The 26,311-nt window shown below is 36.1% G+C and overlaps 1 protein-coding gene across 15 annotated transcripts in view; it reads right to left on the bottom strand.

Annotated features, from left to right (window-relative positions):
- Positions 1-26,311, bottom strand: part of Gria4 (glutamate receptor, ionotropic, AMPA4 (alpha 4)) — a 378,342-nt gene that overhangs the window by 40,866 nt on the left and 311,165 nt on the right. For 14 of the 15 annotated variants that reach the window (XR_379085.2, XR_001778798.2, XR_001778797.2 and 11 more), the window contains exons 10-13: positions 21,420-21,530; positions 13,254-13,460; positions 5,356-5,726; positions 3,148-3,346 (exon numbers count right to left, since the gene is read on the bottom strand). Coding sequence is in view for 9 of the 15 variants with exons in the window: in XM_006509844.3 (XP_006509907.1) it covers positions 3,148-3,346; positions 5,356-5,726; positions 13,254-13,460; positions 21,420-21,530 (888 nt within the window). In the remaining 6 variants the exon portion in view is untranslated. Of the gene's footprint in view, positions 1-3,147; positions 3,347-5,355; positions 5,727-13,253; positions 13,461-19,504; positions 20,095-21,419; positions 21,531-26,311 lie in introns of those variants that run through there. The other variant, NM_001113181.1, reaches the window with a different exon arrangement.

Below are 26,311 nucleotides of genomic sequence, written 5' to 3' on the forward strand. Positions count from 1 at the left end.
GCCCATAGTTTTCTGGGGTACTGCATATTTGCTCATGTATGAGGGCAAGCAAATATTTATAAATTTGATGAGATGGGCTGAAATGAGGGACATTCGTCAACCCCAGCAAGCTAATAAATACAACAGTCATGGACATTCTAAGTCCCCAAATCTTTCAACTGTAGAGTCTACAGTTGACTGAGTCTACAGAGTCTATCAGGCATGGGAAATAGATATGCCCAATGCAATAAGTAAAGATCACATAAAAGTCATTTTTCAAATTAGACACATCAGATCTGCTTGTTTCATTGTCATTGTGTAACAATGCCTGAGCATCTATCTGATTTAGAGCATCAGTGTCTCAGTTCAAACAATTCTTGTCATTTTAATGATACTATTCTCCTTCCTCACATATGAAGTATTTCATATATTTGCCCTTAATAGAAAATGTATATCATGCATTTTAATGGATGCTTTGTTGCTTGTGTGATGTGGGCAGTAGGGCTCATGATATGGGGAGATCTCATCTGTTTTCTTGTTTGATAAAATCTTAAGCCCTGAGCTGGTCTTCTACTTCACTTATTTTTCCATCGTGCTGATGGCTGAAGTAGGCAGATGATTCAATTTGTGTTGAAGTGAAATCAGTGTGTCTGGTAAGATGTGCAATGTAAAAGTGTTTGAACAGCACGGCTTCACGAGTGACATGTAGAATGCTTTAGAAACAGCATCATGGCTGTGCTTCACATGTGTGCAGGACCCCAAGTGTAGCAAGTTTCATAATGGAGTGAAGCAAAGGCAAATACATATCAAATTTCTCCCATACATGGCCTATATTGTTTTTGCAGCTGGTAATAGCAGCTCTTTCTTGTGGAGTGCTGCGTGTGGGTCACTCACTGCCTGAGGTGGCTAAGTGGAGATGACAGATGAGCCATTACTGTGTACCTTTAAGAAAGCATTTCTGAAAAGTACAAAAATGCCCTTCACATCCTATTTTTTGCTCATTAGGCAAATGAGCAAAAACCAGGTCACCATGAATGGGTATGGAGGGAGCCAAACAGAGTAGGAAATGAGTGGTTTGTATGTTTTTTGTTTGTTTTAAAATGAGAAAACCCAAATGTACACATTCCTGAAATTCCTGAAAGTGTTCTGCTAGGAAAATTACTCTGTTGTCCTATTAGCTTTTGGAGTTTTCTACAAGAAGAAATACCCATACTTATGAAAATCTATTGTAAAATTGAAAATGAGGAAGAGAGAAAAAAAGAGAAGCCTGATGGGGCTTGTACAGGAACACTATGGAAGCAGCTTGCTATGTTCCCTCTTATCTACTTCACTGGTTTTCAGATTTGAATAGGACAAACAAAGCTTTGTAAATGTTAGCCACTCAATCTGTGCATTGTGTGGGCTGCTAAAGAGCTTTATGGTGAGTTATTGATTGTTTGATTTTTGAAAGGTATCAACAGGATATGTCTTTACCCAATGTTGGATGATGAACCTTCACATATTGTCATTGAATGGGCATGATCCATCACTTCTCAGTGAAAGGTGAGTGACAGCATTCTATTGTGATGCAGATTAGTTTCCAGGCAAAAATCAGGAAGCTTGCCTCTTCAGTAAGTTAAGAGAATGCTTGGCTGAATAACTTTATCTGTATGATATTGTTAATAAAGTCTTCTGTCAGGAAAATACTTAGCAATTCAGAAAAAATTACAAATATTTTTGGAACATTTGAAGTTTTAAGTAATACTGTGGGTAATGATCAACAATAAGCACAATGCTCATTGTTTTCTTTGTTTTAAGCTTTGAGTGATTTGTTCTTTCAAATTTATGTAAATATCTGTAATATGTAACCAAAATGAAAATAAAAATGCTTTTCTTAAAAGGCACATCAGTCAATCTGGGTAAATTTAAAGTTGGCACACATTTGGTTTGTTTATTTTCAAGCTAGTGAGAAAATTACATATTTAATTCTCTCAGATACTGTTTAAAAATATGAAAGTTATTATTGTTCTCAAATAAAAAGCTTAGAAAATAGTGGAACATCTCTCACATTCCAAATAATTTACCACCTGCTGTCTCAACACTTAATATTAAATACAAAATATATTCATTTCTACTACTTTGATATCTATGAAAATGTCATTTTAGCTACCCTTTAATATTTTGTCCCTAATTAGAAAAATGATCTTGCAATACCTGTGTGTACTAATTGCTAAGTAATTATTGTAGACCGAAGAAGAAACAAACTAGCAGGGGATTCACAGGAAAGAAGGGAGTATTTGAGGTAGGAGAAGACAAATAGGAAGGGGATGTGGAGAGATATGGGGAGGACAGTAGGGGAAGGAGATGGATGGATGGATAAAGACAAAGTATAATAACTCATATGAACGAAAATATCCCACAGCCAAACCAGTTACATTTTAAACTTAAACAAACAAAAATAAAACCCAATCTCAAAAAGGTTAAAAACAATTTAACTCCCAAATGGAACACCTGAAAAAGTAAAACCCAACGGACAGACAAACAAAACCAGTGTTTCAGTGATAGAGAGCAGAAGGAACCTCATCCGCATGTGTGACACAGTAGTGTCACTTTGAAACATTTTAGTGCGAAACAAAAGTCACCAAATATAAATCCCATACAACCTAACAAGGTCCCCAGAGTCATCATTGCAGAGTTTCCCAAACAACTGTTAAGGAGGTCCTTTGCTTGTCCATAGGATTTTGTAAGAAAGAAAACATACAGACTAATTCAGTTCAGAAAACAGCATAGTCTGCCACTGAGGTTTTTGGGGTCGAATTCAGCAAGTTAAATGTAGTCTTTAACAGAAATGTTTCCTTCCTTTTTTATATTGTTGGCCTCAAAATACTGAGCTTGCCTAAAGTAAAACCATCAGAGAATGAGTAACACAGGAGTGTTGGTAAATCATGTTTTATATAACATTACCTTAGTTTCCTTTTTACTGTTATTTTTTAGAAAGGGTTCCTCTTGTTGTGAAACAGTGTTGGCAAGTTAAAATTATGATTATAAAAACCTGAGAGGACATACTAAGTAGTAAACTCAGCTGTTGCCAATGCATCTTTTAACCTAGTTTAGGTCATAATATTACTGTCACAAACGTTGTCCAGAATTCATAATTATGAAGTTGCTTTTATTTTTCCTGTGACTTACTCTGAAGAATTCTTTTGTTGATCCCGAATCAAGTGTTCCATAGGCAATTTCTGTTTGTTTGGCCAGGTCTTCTGCACTTTCTATGGGGGAGACCATTCTCTCCACTGTCAGGAATGCAGCCAGATTAGCAGTGTAGGATGAGATAATGATGAGAGTGAAGAACCACCATACGCCTCCAACAATCCGACCGGACAGGGATCTAAGTATGGAGAAAATCACACAGTTTTCCCCTTTCAAACCCAAATATTGTGCTATTTTCTGTTAGTCTATTTAATAATGATGTCCTTTACATTATAACTAAAATGCAAGTGTCACTGAAGACATGACAAATTGAATTTATTATTTTTATTGGCAGAAATGTGAAACTTTCCTGTCTGGCAGATATCAAAGGGAATGTAGTCCTTAGTGCCCAGAGACTGAGCCCATCTGAGTGCTCCTGGATGCCATGTAGGTCAGATTGAGTCTCAAGTGACCTACCTTTGAGCTGAGCAGATGTCCTAAAGGTACTTTTTATGTTGAAATAACAATGTCTACTAAGAATGTGCACATGAGTTATAACTCACAGAAGGAAAGTTAAAGTGATATAAATTTTAAAAATGCAGGAAAGAATGCTCATACCGAATTTTACACATTCTTACCAGCAAGGCATGAGCTCTCTTACTATGTAGTCCAGGCTAGCCTGAATCTATATAGCAACGTTTTCTTATACTTGGTCAGTTTTCATACCTCAGCCTCCTAAGTGCTGGTACTATTGGTAGGCAAATCACTATTCATGCCAAATAGTTTTAAATTTTGAAATTGCATTGTTTTCTTTATGTATTGTCATGTGCTCATCTACACTATGCTATACATAAGAGGCCAGAGGAAACTTGAGGGAGTTATTTATCTTCATCTACTGGGTGATTTCCAGCTATTGAACTCAGATCCTTGGGTTTGGTGGTAAGCACCTTTACCCTCTGAGAAATCTCCGTAGTCCTAAACACGTTTTGTTTTGTGTAAAGAGTCACTTAGAATTTTCTATGCCCCAAACTTCTTTGCTAATTTAAATCAGATAGTTTGCAATTTGAAGTTTGGCATCTGCTACATTTTAACTTAATATTGACTTAATCTTCTTTTCAAAAAACTTGGTCTGCCCTGATTCTTCCTACTTGTCTCTGAGTGCTATGTTATTGAAATTTTTTTTTTTTTTTTTTTTTTTTTTTTTTTTTTTTTTTGTTTTTCGAGACAGGGTTTCTCTGTGTAGCCCTGGCTGTCCTGGAACTCACTTTGTAGACCAGGCTGGCCTCGAACTCAGAAGTCCACCTGCCTCTGCCTCCCAAGTGCTGGGATTAAAGGCGTGCGCCACCACCGCCCGGCTTGTTATTGAAATTTTAAGCAGATTTTTGCCATTTTCTGAGTTGTCTGAATTTCTAATGCATTGGGTCCAAAAGGCCTTCTTTTGGGAACAGATATGTTCACACACACACACACACACACACACACACACACACACCCCTAAACATATATATGTTCAAATATATATAACATCCAATATTTTGCATTGTATACATTTAGTTGCTCCAAGGGCGAAATGAAGCATGTTTCATGTAATGATCTAGAGTTTTGGTGATGCAATAACTGAGTGGCACCAAAGGAAATCACAATCACAACTCCTCTTGTAGAAACAGAGCTATTAAATTAGCACGGAGTTTACATGGTCAGATCTTTCTCTTATGCTCAGTTTCTGTACATCTCTTTGTGAAAAACCATACACATCTATTAAGAACCATACAGATTCGTGGTTTTAGAATCCCCACAGCAAAGATTTGCCTCAAGTTTCTTGTGTTAAATTCAACACAAATTTTGATGACAGATCATAGTAACAGACAAAGCAACAATTTTTGGAGAGGAGATACCATGAAAGTGGGTGTTATTCTATAGTTTTGTTAACACTTGTCAAGTCATTGGATGAAATCATACTACAAAATAATTCTGGGGAGTGGCAGTGGATTGCATAATGACTTTTTTGTTGAGGAAGTTACTTTCTGTGATGCATCCATCTTTTGTGGTAGCTTAGAAAAAAATAGTGATATATTACTTAGGATGATCTGAGAATTGAAAATTTTCCTGCATTTTAGAAAATGTTTTGACTCCAGGAAAGGAAGATACAGAAAGAGATTGTGGAGAAAAATCAGAATTTCTGAGACCTAGTGAAGTTTTGATACTAACCTGGGTGAAATGTCACATCCTTGTTGCATAAAGGCACCCAGGGAAAACCAGAGGCTGTTAAAGATGCCAAACTCATTGGGAGGTTGGTCACTGGGTCCTTCTTTTCCATCCTCAGGCTCTTCTGTGTGCCACTCATATGGGCTAAACCTACTGACTAGGAACAAGACCACGCTGACACCAATGTATGCAAACACTATGCACATCCAGATCTCATAGGCCAGAGGGTCCAAGAAGGAAAACACTCCTGGTTTAGATTTCTGAGGTTTTTTGATCATGATAGAGATGCCTAAACTCATAAAAGGCTTAGAAAAGTCGATGACCTCCTCTCGCACCAACGTGATTGTCAGAGGTGCAATGGCAATCTCTGCTTTCTACAAGAGAAAAGACACGTGGGAATACACAAGTTAGTGGATTTCATGATGCAGTTAGTAGTAGAGTGGTCAGCAAAGTATCAGTCATGTAATTTTTTTAATCACTGGGAGTGCCAACAGTGATTAATTCCAATTACAAACTAATAAAACATGTAGTGGTTTTGTCTCATGAGATATTACTTAAATTGCATAGAACTATTTTAATTGTCAAGGTTTTTTGTTTTGTTTTGTTTTTTGGTTGGTTGGTTTAGTTTTGTTGTTTTGTTTTGTTATTATTGTTGTTATTTTGTTTCATTTCTTGGAGACAGACAGAATTCCTCTGTAGTTTAGGCTGGTATTAGACTCATGATCTTCATCTTTTCCAAGTTTACAGATACTGCCTGGTTATCAGTGTTTACCTGATCAAATAACCCTTGTTCTGTGGACAACGTATTGCAACTAAGTTCACACACATAAATCTGAAAATTGGCATTTGGTTCATATGATATACACATATTTATTTTCTTTTTCCAATATTCTTTTAAAATAAGATTTTAGAATTCAGAAGCTTTAATTAATTCTTAGATATAAAGATCACAAGTCACCCTTTTTAGAGTTTGGTGACCCTGAGTGTTTTTATTTTATTTTTCTGCAGCTCTAAAATAGGGCTGTTTTTGTCTATTTACTTTAATGTGTGACTAAAATTATATACTAAATCCTTAACAGGTCTTTGATAAGCATGTGCTAACAGACTCTTTATCTGATGATCAAATATTTTAAATGGCCAATTTCCTGCTCTCTGTCTTGAGAGAACTGAGACATAGTGAGTTTTTGACACTGTAGTAACTCATAGACACAAGTCTGGAAAAATCTACAACAGAATTATATAAACTGTTCCATAAAGACTAATCCATGTTTTGAATGACAAATTATAATAGAGTTTTGTTGAATTTAAAAGGAAAATAGTTCTCATCAAAATAGAATCAAGCACATTGTGATTTAAACACACATAATTTTCCTGAGAGGCTATCACTTTTAAATGATTTGTTTATTCTGATGTATGTGCATGTGCACACAGGGACCAGTTCCCACAGAGACCTGGGTGGCTGTTGGTTTGGAGTTCCAGAGCCTGAAAAGTGGTGCTGGGAACTCACCTCTGGCGTTTCACTTTTGCAAAAGCATCAAGTGCCCTTAAGTACTGACACTTCTTACTTTTATTTTTTAGTTTTATCTATAGACAATCTTTCTTAAACTCACTGATACATAGCTTCAGGCTCCTGGTTGGGTATAAGGATGCCAGCTCAATATAAAGAGTAAAGATTTGTGTGGACCTTGTGTTCTAATGCTTAGAAGGTTGTGTGTGCTTCGTCTCATTACCATCCATTGATACATAGACTAGAGTGTGTGAGAAGCTTATTTTGGAAGCTGTATAAGATTTTTATTCTTAAACATCATTTGAGTGACAGTAAGAAAATACTTCTTCACTTCATCACAGGCAATTCTGGTGTTCAGTGAGCCATAAAGTGCCCTTCACTCCTTTTGATCAAACAAATACAGATACACACACAAACTCACAGAGAGATACAAAGAAGAGAGAAAAAAGGATTGAAGGCAGTACCTTAAGAGTATAAAGCAGGTCCCGGTGTGTATATAAGGTCTTTATGTAAGTGAAGCAAGATGATCAATGCTTAACAATTACAGTAAACATTTGCAAAGAGCAAACAAAAGATAATGAGCCCATTGCTTGTCTTTTTGCTGTTGAACAGATTTTGTCGATAAGAAAATGACCCTGTTTTGCTTCAAACCCTGAAGACTGGGCATTTGTTTATGTGTTAAGAATAAGAAAGAGAAAAGTCTATGCTCGAGAATCAAGTGCGGACTTTGTACAATCTACAGTAAAAGGTAGCCATCTAAGAGACATGAAGACAGTTAATGTGAGGACAAGGTGCACAAATTAACTGACAGAGATTGGTGTCTTCAAATACTTGCAGATCGGCTGAAAAAAAAAAAGTGTGTTGTTACTAAGGACCTCTGTGGCACCTCCTTGCTCTCTGAGCATAGCTTCAGAACTTTCTGTTACTCTGATGTGTTTTGCTGATCTCTCTCTCTCTTTATATATATATATATATATATATATATATTTATATATATATATATTTATATATATAAAGATTATATATATAATCTTTCTTAAACTCATATATATATATATATGGTAGTGGTGTGTATGTGTGTGTGTGTGTTATGATCTCTCACATAATTTTTTGAAAATTAAACAATTTCTACCAAATAAAATATGGTCACAACACTTGTGCAGGAATGATATAGAAACAATAAGAGCTCTAAAGGAGAGATACGTGAGAGATAGTCCAGAACATTCACAGGTAGTATGCTGGTTTGGATATGTTTAGCCCAGGGAGTGGCACTATTTGGAGGTGTGTCACTGTGGGTGTGGGCTTTAAGACCCTCATCTAAACTGTCTGGAAGCCAGTCTTCTCCTGTTTGCCTTCTGAACAAGATGTTAAACTCTTAGCTCCTCCTGTGCCATGACTGCCTTGATTCTGTGTTGCTTCTGCCTTGGTGATAATGAACTGAAACTCTGAGTCTGTAAGCCAGCTCAAAATAATTACTGACCTTATAAAAGTTGCCTTGGTCATGGTGTCTGTTCACAGCAGTGAGACTCTAAGACAGAAGTTGGTACCAGTAGTTGGATATTGTTGTAATCGGCCTGACCATGCTTTTGTTTGGAAGGAGGTGAATTTTGGGACTTTGGATTTGGAATGCAGTGAAATGCTTTAAGTGAGGCTTAATGGGCCATTCTAGTAGGGATATGAAAGACTTTGTTGCTGAGGGTGATCTGAGCTGTGCAGACCTGGCCCAAGAGCTTTCAGTGGAGGAAAATTTCAGTATATGGTGTAGAGACTGTTTTATGACAAATTTTGGTGAAGGATGTGGCTGCTTTTTGCCATTGTCTGAAGAGTCTGTCTGAGGCCAAGGTGAGGAGATTTAGATTAACTGCTGTGAGAAAGGAAGTCTCAAAAAAGCTTGGTAAAAATTGTGTTGTGTGTTTACTAAAGTTCACTCTTATGAAGAGTGTTTTAATAAAAATGAGCAAGCTTAGAAAGGAAAAATATAAAATATGGTTCAAGTAGTAAAGGGGCACCGGGAAGTGAAATGGAGTTGAAACCCATGTTCAGGGATATTAAATGAAATTAAGGGAGTGGTGACCTTGGGGCAAGATCCCACCCAGCAAAGCTTAGGCCCTGGTGTGGTGGTACACAACTTTAATCCAAGGTAATAATGCTAATAAAAGCCCTGAGTTCAAGGACATCCAGGGACAGAGCAAGATCTCAGTGAAGAAAACCTCGAGTACAGGAGTGGTGGTAGACACATTTAATCCCAGAATTTAGGAGACAAACCACGAAGATCTCTGAGTTCAAGGTCAATCTACAGACCAAATTCCAGGACAGCAAATCTTAGGCAGTGACAGAGTTGGAAAACAAAAAGCTGGTAATAGAATAAGTGGAGCCATGTTCTAGCCCAAGCAAGCAGTAGAACTTGGCAGCTTTGGCCATGTGGCACTGGCTTTAGAGTCAAGAATATAAGAAATTACTGGGACAATTGATGCTGGTTAACTGGAGTTTAGAAATTAGTGTTATTTAAGAAGAGGCCAGCATGACTGAGGTGATATCACAAAGAGGCTGTGTTTCAGAGATAGCCAAGGTCACCTTGGTACTTGGTAATATGTAAGAATCTCCTAGGTTGTACTGCTTTTGAATGTATGAAGGGGTCATGAAGAACAGCTGAGGCTTAGCACTGTGAAAGGCTAGGAAAGCCCATTGGTGAAGGTGCAGCTTCAGTTGCAGTTGATGGCTCAGGACTGGAGGGGCCATCAAAAATGCTGAGGTTTTGCATCACGAAGAGAGCAAATGAGAGGCTATTGGTGAAGCCTAGTTGCAGAAGAAGACCCCATCATATTGGAAATGTCAGTACCATGGGATGCCCACAAAGAACAGCAGCAGCAGTAGAGCAGAGTTAAACAGATCCTAGAGTTCTATAGAGGCCAGAAGTGATGCAAGCCCTTTGGAGAAGTCCAGAAGATCTTGTATAGATCCCAGACATTGAAATAAAGTTGAAGTTGACTTGGAGACCCGTATGTTAAAGATGCAAGAGCTGTGGGATACCTGCCTAGGAGAGCTACTAATAAAGTGTGGAACCAGCCCAGGAAAAAGAAGTTTGTTTCAGTCAGCAAAGATGACAAAGTTCTCAGAGATCTGAAGATCACTTTGACATCAGACATGGAAATGCAGAGATTGGAGTTTGCACAGCTGGTTTTCTGTCTTTCTTTGAGGATTACAGTTAAGTGATTGAATACATCTCAGAAGAGACTTTGAACTTTGGAACTTTTAATATTGTTGAGACTGCTATAGACTATGGGGACTTCTGAAATTAGACTACTTGTAATTTGCATTATGTTATGTTTACCTGTGGCCCCCATTGACTTATATGTTTGAAAAAGCCTATGGGGGCCAAGGACTGGAATGTGGTGGCTTGAATATATTTGGCTCATGGAGTGACACTATTTGGAGATGTGGGCTTGTTGGAGTAGGTGTGTCACTGTGAGTGTGGGCTTAAGATCCTTGTCATAGCTGTCTGGAAGCCAGTCTTCTCCTGTTTGTGCCTGCCTGGGTGCTGTGATGCTCCTCCTTCATGATAGTAGACTGAACCTCTGAACCTGTAAGCCAGCCTCAATTAAGTGTTTACCTTATAAGAGTTGCCTTGGTCATGGTGTTTTTTCACAGCAGTGAGACTCTAGACAGAAGGTCCAACCATTTATAGCTAAGTAATGATGCACTTAGAATCTGAACTGCTCCAAAAATGAAAGTTTAAGCCTTCTAAGCTCATATATTTTGGGTAAAGGAATTCAGCTTGTATTTCTAACAATTTGGGTCATGGCCTTTTTTGAAATACACTTATGGTAGTAGAAATTAAGAACAGAGTGTTACTCACACTTTTTTCTTCAGAACTTAAACTCCGTTACAACATTGTCAATGAACCCCTTGTTAAATATTTTTTGTTTATTTTTTTAATTTAAAACTAATTAATTTTTTTATTCTTTGTTTTCCCTTCATCTAGTCATTGAATCACTCAGTGGGTGTTTCGTCCCATGGTTATTAAACTGGTTGCTTTACATTGTGAATCATTTTCATGTGTCTGCTGAAGTTTTAGCAACTGTACTGTACTCTGGAAAATGTTTCTTCTGTTATAGTTTAAAAATTTAGATGTAGTCAAATCTCTTCCCTCAGAGCTCAGGAAACCCTGTGGTGGAAAAGATCAAAAGAGTGTACGAGCCAGTCAGAGGGCATGGAAGACACCAGAAGAATAAGGCCCTCTTAATCATCTGAACAAAGCTTCTATGAACTCAGAGATCAAGGCAGCCAACACAGGGCCTCCAAGACTTTTTACCAGGCCCTCTGTGTATATATTATAGCTTATAGATTATAACTTATAGCTTAGTATTTTTATGCGACTCCTGAGTGTGAGAAATACTGGGCCCCTCAACTCTTTGTGTCCTCTCATGGAATCTTTCCTTTCTGTTGCTTTTTCTTATACAATCTTAATGCTATAATTTTTTAAAACATATTTTATTTTGTCATGTTTTAAAAAATAAGTGAAGAAAGAAATAAATGAAACCCTACCATCAGGGTAAAGATGAACAACTTTCATTTATGCATGCTGGGAGAGGGGGAATCCGTTTTCTTCAATAGAGTGACACTGAGTATATCAACCACTGGAGAACAGGCCTTATGTTAAAGAGTAGTTGACCACCGGTCTTGTTTGTTGTTGCTCTTGTTCTCTCTCTCTCTCTCTCTCTCTCTCTCTCTCTCTCTCTCTCTCTCTCTCTCTGTGTGTGTGTTTGTCATGGGTTCAATGTTATTTAGGTTCAGTTTGGGATGTTTTTTGTTTTGTTTTGTTTTGGGGGGCATTTTATTTTGTTTTCTTTGTTTTGAAGAGTTTGTTGTATTGGATTTTTGTTCATTTTTTGAGAAAGAACTCAAAGTTGGGTAGGTGATGAAGGGAAGACTGTGATGAAAATACATTTAAATTTGAAAATTGTTTAAGTAATAAGAAATAATTAAAAAAGAAAGAAAAAAAACAAGATGCAGAATTTGGAAACTATTCCATTGAAATTCTAGTCAGGAATGTGATTTGTTCTGTGGACTTTGCCTGTATCTTGAATCTCTCAACTTTTTTCCTGGAGAACGATGTATCTCTGTGTAATTCTGTATTTCAAAGGGGTTTATGGAGGATTAATTAGAAAGAGTGAGCTTTGAAAGTGAACTCTGTGAACTACAAATTAGCTTTTAGAAAACTTCATTAATACAGTTTAGGCACTCACTGCTTTTGATTGTTCCTGAATGAACTAATCTTATTGTGCATTCCAAGTTTGGACTCTGAACTCTGAACATGTCAGGGTTTGATAACTTGCAGTTTTTGACACAAGAGTGTCTGCCAAAAAGAGAGTGACCTTGATCATATTCATTCAGGCAGAACTTCCATGCTGTGTTATGTTGGTTTGCCCTTGGCTATCAGTGTGTGCATTCCATAGCCAGTGTGTTTGCTCAGGGGAAGGGTAGAGCATGCTGTGTGAGAGGCCGACTTTGTTTTTATTTATGTTTTTGTTTTGTTTTCGAGACAGGGTTTCTCTGTGTAGCCCTGGCTGTCCTGGAACTCACTCTGTAGAATTAGGCTGGCCTCTAACTCAGAAATCCGCCTGCCTCTGCCTCCCAAGGGCTGGGATTAAAGGCGTGCGCCACCACCGCCCGGCTGAGAGGCCGACTTTGGAAAACAGTCTAGCTTTTGTATTTTGTTATATATGTTAAAGAAGGAGGGAGGGAGGGATGGAGGGAGGAAGGGAGGAGAGAGAGAGAGAGAGAGAGAGAGAGAGAGAGAGAGAGAGAGAGAGAGAGAGATCTAAAGTGTACATTTATTGTGGCTTTAAAAATCTAAGAAAAACAATACTGAAGAATATTTCATACCTTGGGAGACTATGTTAATCAGAAATAGTTAAAAGACATTTATGAGAAAGTTTGATGACAAGGATGGACACAATTAATTAAAGCAGTGACTAACTTTATGCTGTTGGAGAAAATCTGGCCAGTAACAGCTGCTTGAGGATCTTTGCAGCATCTGTGGTCTGTCAGGTTTAAGTCAGAGTAAAGAAACATTCTAAACACATTCATAGTAACGAAACTTTCTAAAGACATTCATAGTCAATGTTGATTCCTTTTCATTCATGGCTCTTTGCTATGAATAAGACACTGTATTCTAAATTTTATCTTTTTTTTTTTTTTCTAAAAAATCATTCTAGGTCTCCAGAATCCAGTTCTGTTATTTGGAATTTACTTTTCTAATGAAATAAGGAAGTGTTCAAATATCATGGATATATTTTTGAAACATTGTTATAAACTAGAAAAGAACACTCATGCCCAAGGGAAAAGAAGCTTCATGCTTATACAAATAAATCTCATAAATCAGCTTGCTTACCCCATACACAAGCTCTCCTACCATCCCATTCCAAATTTTGGTGTCCGCATCCCTTGCTCCATATTTTCCATCAGGGACAATGGCAATTTTATATTTGATACCGATATGTTTCGCAATTTCAGATGCCAAGTCTACACAGTAGCCTTCATACTTGTCATTTCCTTCAAACATTTCATGATTTTTCTTGTACATAACGTAGGGGGATTCCTACAATGAGAGAAGCAAAACTGTAAAGGAGAAATTACCAAATATTCGGAAAATCTTTCTGTAATGTTATAGCTTTAGAAGTTTTGGCAAAAGATGGTATTTATTCCTGTTATGCATATGACTTTGTGTGGCTAGAAATTATTAATGAGATTGGATCAAACTGGTTTACATTAGATAATAAAAGTAAAATTTTAAAATTTGAGTTATTATTATATACCTAGAACTGTGATTTTGAAACAAAAAATCTATCAGTAATTTTCTAGAGAATATTCAATCATATTTAGCCTTGAAACTGACATTTCAAAATTAATTTCCAAAATTTTAATGAAATTAAAAATTTAGTGGCTACCATAGTGTATTAAAAACTTATTCACAGTCATATGATTTTATACTTTTTTTTTCTTTTCATTTTCAAGTGTGTTAAGTAAGGTGCTTTACTCAGAGAAGGCATTTGCTTCACAGTTCTTTAAAGAAAAAAATAATAGCTTGAAGACACAAATCATTAATTACTTGTGTTAAAATCATTTTGCTTCTGCTGTCTCATATTTTGGCTTTAAATAAAACATGCCCCATGAATTGTACATTTATTATGAGATAGGTCTCCAGTGAAAGCTATTTTCCTCTACATGTAAGAAACATCCACTTTGGTATTTGTTTAGTTTTCTAAAAAAAATGAATCATAGATTAGGAGACAGAGTATTGAAAGGATTCTTATTATATATATATAAAATAGCTTCCTGGTGTTGAATGACTGCTAAACATTTTTTGTTGAACACACACAGCCACCCACACCCACACCCACCCACACACCCACACACACCCACACACACACGTAGAAACACATACACACTCTCTCATACACACTTAGATAATAGTATTTTAAGGCTTTAACTTAAGCAGCGATTTAGTTAGCCCCACAATGATTGATCTATTAGCACCTACTTGTAAGCAGTAAGACAAGTTTGATAGGTTTGTAGTTCTCAATATAGAGGGCACTTCTGGCCACACTACAATGTTTAATCTTCAGAAAAAACCATACTGGCCACAACATGGTTGATCTAATGTACTCATATCTTATGTAAATTATACTCTAATCTTAATTTAGGATTGTCCTAAGATATTTTTTCAAGAAAAAAATAACAGTTAAAGAATTTAAACTTGTGTTTGGAGCTCCATAGTAGAAGACAGATTGATCCTCAGGGTGCACAATGGGCCCACGATAACTTTGACTTTATTCTAATAATTTTGTAAACATAGAAATCATTTTAAAAGCTTAAGAAATGTGTAAATTGCTTCAGATTATGTTTTCTCATGGAGGTGCTTCAAATGATTTTACAGTAGAAGACAAATCAAGATGGGTCAGTATACTATTTTTTTTTTTTATTCTACCTTTGATTGTCATAGCCAAGTGACCCAGATCACTTTTTGGCAGTGGAAACCTACTGAACACTAGAATGACTTAAGAAATAAATTTTGCCACATATAGAATCAAGATAACTGTCTCTTCTTTTATGAAAATTATCTATTATCCTTCAGAAAGAGTTCTGTATGAAAGTTTAACATGGTTTTCAAACTATGAGTGTGATCATATAGCTTCATGAGCTGCAAAGGGATGACTTTCTAAACCATAAAATACTAGAAGCCAGTAAGAACACTTTTTCATCTTTTTAGAGTGGCCTAATTAAATTACAGAAAACAGCAAAAGTCACAGTTGCAAAGCAGAGTGTAAAATATTTTCATTGATATACCTGTACAGTTAGAGTATTCAAGTACAATAACCTAGGTTAGTACTCTCATTTGGTACCAAGGTTGAGGGTTAAGTTTAAAGTGTCTTGAGTATTTAAATTCAGGAATTTTACCCCACAATTTTGCACATTACTGCATTAATTTTGTGTGACTTTCTTTGGCTTGCCCATAATCTACTCAGTTCTTCTAATTTGGGAATCATTTGCTTAATGAAAAGCTGTAAGTTCATTATTTGATCAAGCATTTACAAAGCATTTACAAAGTACCTGCTTTGTGTCAGGAAATTTACTTGAAGATAGGCATAAAAAAGAAACAAAATTTGTCAGTTGTCTCCTTGTAAAGGAATACTAGTGGGACCAACAACACCATATTTATTATAAAAAGTAATTTCTCTTCCCAGCTTTGTGCTTCCTTTATGCCAGGTGCAATATAATGACTTCTTTAGTTGTATAATTTCATTTACATTTTTTATTGCATCTTGAAGTAAGCATGTGTCATATTATAGACAAGAAAGCTGAGAATCCTGTAGGTTAACTGAATTGGTCAGTGTCACTTTGTTAACAAATGACAGAGGAGGAAGTTGGGCTTTTATTTTTGAAACGTCAAAACTCTTATAGTTGTTACATCCATTAAGCGTCTTGAAACTAACTGGGATTTCATATAATTTCACAAGCAAAGGAGCAAAATAAAAGATTTATATCTGACCACCAGCCAATGAAACTTTTACAAGATTTTAAGTTAAAAGGATAGATACAAAATTTTCCCTTCTATCCATGGTGTCTGACACACAGTAGACTCACAGTGACTACAATGATATCCTGATCAGCACTATCTGACTAGGACCATTACCATTAAATAGTAATGTTAGAATATAATTCAGATCTTCAAAATGACCTCTAGGAATCAGGTTAGCTGTCTGAAGCAGGCATAGTTATGTGAGAGTGAAATATTTATATAGCATCCTCTTTCATTTTTTTCCTCGTTTTTCTTCTGGTCAGATGGTCCCCTCAAGTTTTGGTTTTCCTGCGAAACATGCCAACTAATGGTAGGAAAATGTTCACCTTATTGAAGATTGTGTTCAACAATTACTCCGATGCCCTTCAGACTCAGCTAATCGCAAAAGAAGAGCAAAGGGGCCGGGAGAGCAGAGGCAGAGGAGGGCTGGGGAATTTCTTTTTCTTCTTTTTAACCCTCTAGCAGATTATTGAGTGTTTCCTTTGCTTTTCGTTCATGTCAAGTCCATGAGAGTCACAAACCATTAGTTCTCAGCCTCTTTTGCCTCATCTCCCATCTAACAAATTATCAGCAGGTAGCTCTTAAAACTTTGTACACTGTGGAGTTTTTAATACCAAGTTTTAGGGTTACTATGAGTGAATAAAATACCAAATCCCCTTGATGCAATAAAAAAATAGATGGCGTTATTGTGGTGGAGGAATTTGTGAACTGTTTTTGGAAAGTAGCTATGTAGAATCCTCCGTGCTGACCTGTGATTAACAATGGGGACATCAGAGGAGAAAGATATAACTCCTTACTTATTTATCATTAACTACTGTACTCTGCAGGATGGTAAGGACAAGGAAGTGATATTGCTTGCATTACTTCTTAGCAGCAATGAGTTTACTAAGATAATTCCTGTGATGGATGCTGTTCTGAACCTTCTGGGTTACTTCAGGAAAAAAATCACAGTCTGAAGTTGTAGCCCTGCTCATAAAAATGTTGCCATAAATGAATTAAAATGATTTTGAATCTTAAATTAAATTGAACCTAACATAATCAATAGGATACATTTTTCCCACTGAAGGGTTGTTTTTGTATCATTTGAATTCAGCAAAGTCAAAACTGTTGGAACAATGTATTAAGCACAAAAACTGCCAGTTTGTAAATATCATCATTATAACCATTATAAATAAGATTGAAAATGGAAAAAAAATAGTAAAATTGGAATATTTCCCATGTTTCCTGTGTGGATACTTGCTTCTTTCCAAAAATTTTAATGGAGCTTGATAACATAGTCCTGTGAGAATACTTACAGAAAGTGGAAATCAACATTTTATTATTCAATTTAGGAATAAATGAATTAGTTGGACTTTGGTGGCACATGCCTCTAATCTCGGCACCCAGGAGGCAAGCAGAGGCTGTTAGGTCTCTGTGAGTTTAAGACTAGCCTGGTCTACAGATTGAATTTCAGGACAGCTAGGGCTACAAAGAGAAACCCTGTCTCGAAAAACCCTACCTTGAAGAAACAAGTGCCAAACACACACACACACACACACACACACACACACACACACACACACACACACACACACACCACAAAAGAAAGAAAGAAAGAAAGAAAAGGAAGAAATAAAAAGAATTTAAGGGTCACAGTTCCAAACTAAAACATTTTTGTTGTTTTTTAAACAAACTTTGTTGCTACAAGCCTTTTAAAGGAGAGAAGGATTAATATTTGTTATGGCAAAGAAAATGAGTTCATTTCTATTTTTCATGTGCATTTTATATCTACAAACACATGTATTATGGATGCTTCTTTTTGTTTTTTTTTGTTTGTTTGTTTGTTTGTTTTCGAGACAGGGTTTCTCTGTGTAGCCCTGGCTGTCCTGGAACTCACTTTGTAGACCAGGCTAGTCTCAGAAATCCACCTGCCTCTGACTCCTAAGTGCTGGGACTAAAGGCGTGTGCCACCACCGCCAGGCTGAATGGATGCTTCTTATCCATGTGCATGTATATAGTATATCTAAAGTGTTTAGATAACTACAACAATTAAAATACATGTTAAAGTTGTAATACAATAAACTAAGGAATGACAGAGTGATTATATAAAATTAATTCATGTTTGAAACACAATTCTGATGCTGCAGTGAATAAACTTGGCTTTATATAAATATTTCCTAAAGAATTATATATATACTTAAAATGATATAAAATACCACATTAGTTAAGTAATATACAATAGGTGTTACTAAGTTGTAGAACAGGGCACTGAATTGTAAAGCACATTCTCCCTAGAATGGCTTCACTTTCTGTAGAGTTCGATAGCCAAAGAACATACTAAGATTATAGGGGAAGCACTATATATCTCTTCTTGAATCTGCAGTGAGCTATCTTTACCACAACAGCTGTACTTTTCTTATTTATTTGGCCTAATAGATTTGGCTTTATGAAGTGGCTTGCAATTGTTAATCTGTGTGCAGAAAATGGAGTCTCTGTGTTCACCGTCTCACAAATATTATGGATTTTACTTAATTTCTAGTTAGTGAACATTAAAGATAAAAGTCCGTGTAATGCCAATTGTCTCCTATTTAGATTAGCTCTGCCATAGTCAGTATATTTGGTAGAGTTGTGTTCAAGTACAGTAAATTGATCTTGAAGATGAAGATGCAGTGTACATATACAACACTTGCAAGGAAAAATAAATTTCAACAGCATACAAAATAATAATTGACCATGCTTTATTTTAGATTGAGAGCTATTGTAATCATGAAATATGTTCCTCGTTTGTTTTTCTATGATATAACCTCCCAAGAGTGCAGGAGTCATCTATGTCACAGTTCAGGGTCTATGCCGGTGCCTGGCACATAACAGACGCTCAGTAAATATTTATGGAAGAATAACTGAATTTCTCAAACAATTTTATTTAACAAGAACATATATCACAACAGTATATCAGCATAAATTATCACAGCATACAAAGGGAAGACAAAGTAAAGTCAGCGACACTATACCCATTTAGATGAGAAGTCCGTGATCTCCAGTGCTCATTCTTAGCTTGCTCAGTATCTAGAGCTCTGTATCAGACTCATTGCAACATCTAGCCAACTCCATCTGTATTGAATTGTTTTTGAATTGAATATTACATGCAGTTATTGTATCTTATCAGCTAAAGGTAATCATACTTCTTTCAAAGTAATGGAGGTGAAGGGATTGTCCTAGATTCTAACCTAAGGTTTTCAACAGAATCAAGTTCAATGAACACTTTAAGGGAAGGGGCTCTAGTACTTTTTGTTTTGTTTTAGAATTATGGAACAGGTATGTAGTGAAAAATATCAAACGAATGATTTAAATGAAGATGATAGTTATAGGACAGACAGATACTATTCGATAACAAAAATATTAATCTCATCACTGTCAAGCAAACAGAATTTTACATCTATATTCATATATATATATACACATAGACACACACATACACACAGACATATGTATATATATATATATATATATATATATATATATATATATATATATATATATATATGAAACAACTTCTTTTCAGTCACCTTTTTACTTATTTTTTTGATATCATGCTTCTTGAAGAGTAGCCATGCTTGGAAAATCAATTTTTTAATCAGACATTAAGAATTATATATCTCAACTTTCATAACAGGCTAAGAGAAGAAGATTCTACATTATACCCTTGAAATACATCATACATTTGTTTCACAAAATGGTCAACATTTTAAAAGATTCTAAGCAAACAATTGTATGTATATTTAGAAAACAAGCACAGAATTCAGTTTTTCTTGGCAGAAATTTCTTCTTAGCGAGCCAATCATACATAATATCTTAAGTTTGTGACACATGAACAGGCATATCAGAATAACTAGATTATTCCTTTTCAACATCCAGTTTCTTGAGAAAGATAAGGACTGAAGATTAATTTTTATTTTGTTCTAATATCTCACAAAAGTCACACGTAAATATATATTTTAAAACCATGTTTTCTAGTAGTCCAGATTTGGTTATCCAAGAAGAATCCCATATGAAAAACAAGCTTAAATTTAATACTCAGGAGAACAAGACTCGAGACTTAGTTAGGAATGGTCGAACAGCGCAGAACTCTTGTCTTTCTTGCTCAATTTCTTAAAATAGGATTCTTCATCAGAGGCTGAAAAGAGGAGGACTGTACTGAAGTATGAATTGCCATTACTGTGGTTTGTTTTTTAAGGAAAAGAAATACATATGTTTTTCTGAATTTCTCGATATATATCCTGCCTTTCAAATCCCATGCAAATATACAATTAAGTTAGAAAGTTTACACAAACACTGCTCTTGGTGCATTTGCATTCTAAAATAATCAACTCCAAATCAGGGCTGGTTAAATTACATTAAATTGCCAGCTGGTCATCTGACAGAGACATAACTGATTGCAATAGACAAATGTTTCGCTTTGGTATTTTTATACTTTGATTTCAGGGTCAGTTTTAAAAATATCTTGACATTACTAAAACCCCAAAACCAGGAATAAAAATTATGTAAGATAAAAGTTAATTTACACAAAGTCTCCCACTTTACTTATAATAAGAGTTTCTATGAATAATTGTTAATATATTTTGCCTACACAAAGAGTTAGCTGAAACTTTATGATCTTAAATGAGATATAAAGGTCACCGATTGTTGATCTCCTTTGAGTACCACCAACTGTAAAGAGCATGCTTGTCTTTAAAAGAATATATATATGCATATACATACATACATACATATAATTTTCTGTTATTGAAAACCAATTCTATGAAAACCTCCTTGACACAGGAGCCTTACAATTTAGAGCATTTTAAATTTTATGGCATGGTCAAACGAAAAAAAATCACATTTTCTTGATTCTTAGAATTTCGTTAAATTATGTATATATTTCCTATTGGTTATGAGAAAAATAATCGGTGGGTGGATTTTTTTACATTAAAAAATATCAAACAGAATCAATTTATCAGGGGTTCAGTTATTAAAAAATTACTCATTAAAATCTCCACATTCACATTCTTGTGATTAGAAACAGACAAAACAGATAACCTCCCATGATAACCTGAAAAAAACATTTAAACACCATTAATGATTATTTAATTGATGCTTTTGAAAACACTGAGAACATGGCATGTCCACCTGATGGTTTTAGGATTTGATTGGTGATTGGCTTCCTCACATTGCTTGTTCAGTGTTGGGGTCTTAAAATTTCAAAGATTTCCGACTTCAGATTCACAGTCTCAATTTTTAATGTCTGAGTCAATTTCTTTCCCCAACAAATGCATTGCAACAAAAAGTAATGCAAATAAGGGCAATGAAAAAGCAGAGTATGTCCAATCTTGGGACAGATCTATCCAAAGCCTTAGCAGGTCATAACTAAGATTCAGCCTGTACCCTCTATGTTCACCACAGACAGAGTTAAATTTGCCTGTGGACAAGATGGAACACTATAAAGCATACACCAAAACTCACCATAATTGTGGTTACAACCACTGTTCTGTTCTCGATAGCTGCTGTGTCATTGCCAAGAGTAGGCGCATCTTGAATCAAGACTAATTTATCCATATCGTTCCAATAGCCAACCTGCCAGACAGAGAAGCTAATTTAAACACACCTTAGAAGTTCTCACTGCAGTCCTCCTTGCAATAGTGACTGCTACAAGTAGCAGAGTATTGAAAACAAACTTAATCATAGACACATTAAAAACTGTCTTTTAAACATTCATAACTTTATATGTTTTTTGAGAATTTAATATGGGAACACTATATGTACATTACCCCTGACATTCCTTCTCTATACAGACTCCTTCAGGGTTCTCCAAAACTCATGATCTCTTCCTTAATTATTATTCTGGCACACACATATAGACAACCTACTGAATCTTTTTAGTTTTGCTCATATGTACATAGTACAAGGCTAACAACTTGGAACTGGACAACCTGTATTGGAACTCATCCTTGGAGGAAACGGATTCTTCTCTCAGCAAGTATTGACACCTGTATCTCTTCATCTAAGGGTGGGCTAAGTGGCACTTCTTCTGCCCATGTTGGCATGACAACTAGTGCTATCATTATGCTGGTTTTATTCAGGCAACCCTAATGCTGATAGTCTATGGGGATAGCTTTCCTGTTAAATGTGAAAGACATAATCTCACAGCAGGTATCCTCATCCTCTGACACTTAAAATTTTTCTGTTCCCTCTTTCTGATACCCCAGAGGCTTAGGAGTAATGGTTGCACCATAGAAGTTTAAATGAAAACGGACGTGATGTTGAGCTAGTTTCCTTGCTTTTAAAGATACTGCCTTATTATACGTTACCAAATTCCCATCATGAGACTCAAGGCAAGCAGTGATCTGAATGAGGCATAGGTGGAACCTCAGGAATGTTGGTCTTCTCATCTACAGACACAGGCTAGCACTGCCTACAATTTATTTATGCAATTTGATCAAGAAAATCACAGAGCACACACTAAAGTTAGCACCCATATTGCAAGTAAAAAATTTTATATTTGCAAACAGTACTCTTTAAATATGTTTTTGGATTGATATTATGTAACCTCCACATGACAATTCAATTTCTGAAATACGAACTGCGTCACAGATAGATATTAATGTGCAATGTTTTTATTTTCAAAGCTTACATTTTAATGTGTTCTTTAATTTTAAATGTTATATTATTTGAGGCTACAGAAATGGCCCTGTGGGCAAGCAAGTGTGAAGACCTAAATTCAGATTACTAGCACCCATATAAAAGACATTGCATGGCTGTGTATGTGACCATAACCCTACTGTGTGGGAGAAGTGAGACAGGAGGATTTCTGGGGCATATTAGTTATTGATTTAGCTCCAGGTTTTAAGGAAGACTTGTCCAAAGGGAATGAGTGGGGAGTGACAGAACACCCAAGGTCTTTGTTACCTGTACACGTTAGTGTGCTTATATCATAGCCATTCACACCCTAACAGTTCATAATATTTTCTCATTTGTAAATCAAATACTTCTACATAGAATGAATCAAGAACTGAGTACCTTACAAAATACTATGACAATGGAATATTACTGGAGATCGAGGATTTACCAATTGGATTCTATTATTGGAGGATAATGATGGCTACTATGCACACAATGCTGCTCCTGAGCACATTTCTCTGAGCTGTGTTATTCTATGTCTGCTAAAGTTTGTATGCACAGTGAAGTGCTATGGAGATTATTGCTGTTACTGTACATGTTTTTGATAAGAAGATCCTTTGTAGAAATGAAACAAATTGCTCAAGATTGCCATCTAGTAGGGTGAGAACTTAGAACTGAAGTGTCAGGAGCTATCATAGGACAGGTAACTAACTAGCAGGTGATTATCCAGAAATGATTTTGCTTTAGATTATATCTACGACAAAGCTCTGATAGGCAAGGCCCAGGAATAAATCATTTAGGAAAGATTCCTGCTATTAATATGCTATTCCTGTCACTATTAAGCATATATAACAGTCACTAGGTATTCACCCACACATTTTGAGAATATCTCTGCAGCTCTATGAAGATGTACTACTGTCTTATAGTGATGCTATATAGACAAATAAATGATTTCTTAATTCTTTTTTTTATTTATTAGGTATTTTCTTCATTTACATTTCCAATGCTATCCCAAAAGTCCCCCATGCCCTCCCACACCTCCTCTACCCACCTACTCCCACTTCTTGGCCCTGGTGTTCCCCTATACTGAGGCATATAAAGTTTGCAAGACCAAGGGACCTCTCTTCCCAATGATGGCCAACTAGGCCATCTTCTCATACATATGCAGTTAGAGACACGAGCTTCGGGGGATACTGGTTAGCTCATATTGTTGTTCCACCTATAGAGTTGCAGACCCCTTATTTATAATAGCCAGAAGCTGGAAAGAACCCAGATGCCCCTCAACAGAGGAATGGATACAGAAAATGTGGTACATTTACACAATGGAGTACTACTCAGCTATTAAAAAGAATGAATTTACGAAATTCCTAGGCAAATGGATGGACCTGGAGGGCATCATCCTGAGTGAGGTAACCCAATCACAAAAGAACTCACATGATATGTACTCACTGATAAGTGGATATTAGCCCCCAAACTTAGAATACCCAAGATATAAGATACAATTTGCAAAACACATGAAACTCAAGAAGAACGAAGACCAAAGTGTGAACACTTTTCCCCTTCTTAGAATTGGGAACAAAACACCCATGGAAGGAGTTACACCGAGATAAAGTTTGGAGCTGAGACAAAAGGATGGACCATCTAGAGACTGCCATACCCAGGGATCCATCCCATAATCAGCCTCCAAACGCTGACACCATTGCATACACTTGCAAGATTTTGCTGAAAGGACCCTGATATAGTTGTCTCTTGTGAAGCTTTGCCAGGGCCTAGCAAACACAGAAGTGGATGCTCACAGTCAGCTATTGGATGAATCACAGGGCCCCCAATGGAGGAGCTAGAGACTTCTTAATTCTTAGTGATGATCCTGTAAGAATCCCTAAACTTATATCAGTGATTGCTAAGCTCTGTTATAGTGGGACTGCTATTAGGTCCTTTTCTGGTAATCAAAACTGCAATAATAACTCTGTCAGTCTTCCATGTGTCACATTTAATTGCCTCTTAAATAATAACTAGGCTTTCTACTACTCAGAGTACATTCCAACAAAACAATACAAAACAAAACAAAACAAAACAAAACAAAACACAAACAACTCCCTCCCCCCACAATTAATCAAAGGTCATAAAAAAAAGAAATAACAATTTATTAAAGGTTCTAGGAGAGAAGATAAAATATTGACTGTGTTTATCTACACAAAACTTCAGTAACCTCTTAGTTATGGATTTTAAATTTCAGTGAACCTGTGGAACTCTGACAGGTGATGAGTGTTTAGCCAGACAATTACTCCTAATGGATATGCATGTAAACATTCTCTGTTGTAAACTTCTGTTTCAATTTATGATTTGATTTTATGTGTGATCCTATGATGCGCTTTGTAACATGTGATCCTGTATTCTGAAAGATGTATAAGTACTAAAGACAAAGAAATAAGAGACAAATTTTTTTCTTGCCCCAATTAGGATCTTTTTATAGGAAACTTTTTAATAAACACTATAATCACTTTTCAAAGTGCTGCTTTTTCTTCCTGTGACTTCTGACTAGCATGCTGAGTTAGAACCCTGCAGCTCCTGCAGAGGTAGAACAAAGGCTATGTTACTTAATCCCTTGCTGTTTTAGGATGAGGTGCTAAATTGCAGAGACTGAAGTTTTCTGGCCTCAGGAGAACACAGAAGGCAGATCAGCCACAGTAGCAAAGTAATTCCTTACATTTTTTGCTTATATGTTGAAAGGCTTCCAAAAGTGAGTGCTCATTTTATGTTTGCTAGGATTTATTCATAATGTTCATAAAGCTTAGATTCTCAGTGAAAATCTGTGTACTTGTTCATGTATCTGTATTCAGTGTTTGATCTACAGTGGCCTACAGGGATTTCTTGCTCTGTCAAGTGTCTTACCTCCCATATTAGTGTTTAAGAACATATTCAACCAAATAATTCATATTGTCGAAGAGAAGTAATTATTCTCAAGTGGTAGGTACACCCATAACTCAAAAAGAATAGGTAAAGCAATAATTTTAATTCTAGATACTTTCAATTGTCCATGTACATTCATTTCTAGAGAATATGTCATGAGAATTAAATGTGGGAACAAATATAGTTCTCCATGATAGTACTCAGCATATAATCTAATCGCAATAAATAAATTTTTAGCATTATAATTTCATGAACTCATGCAATTGTAGCTCTGGAGCACAACCTCTGGAGCCTGGGGTGCTACTGCCATGATAAGAAGATTCTAATTACCTAGGGTGGGTCTGGTTCAGAAAATATCAGACTTTGATGTAATGAGATGTTGAATCAGGGTTCTGGCTATGGAAGTCAGACAAGTGATTGGTTGCCTCTCTGACATACGCTCAGAGCATACTCCCTTACTGACAAGAATTCAGTTTACAAGAATGATTGCTCATTTTTCAGACACACTGCCTAGTCTCACCAGCCCAGTGTTTCTCACGCTAGCTATTCATTTTTAAATTTAATATTCCTGACACAATGCCTAGCTGATGAATGCTACTGTGAAAACAAAGACAGATGAGCCTGCATCATTTCACACTTCATTTCTCTTTTAAGATCTTGGATGGATGTTAGCTGCATGTGACGATGTTTTTGCATCATTCTTCTAATTTATTTTCTTCTTTCTCTTTGAGAGTCCATAGTTCTTGATACCATTGTGGTTGAACAGGTCATAGAAAGATTCAGTAGTATAAATACCCCACCTGTTTCCTCTTCCTGTTCTTTTCAGT

The sequence above is a fragment of the Mus musculus genome, chromosome 9 (genome assembly GCF_000001635.26).
Source record: "Mus musculus strain C57BL/6J chromosome 9, GRCm38.p6 C57BL/6J".
NCBI classification, from domain to species: Eukaryota; Metazoa; Chordata; class Mammalia; order Rodentia; family Muridae; genus Mus; species Mus musculus.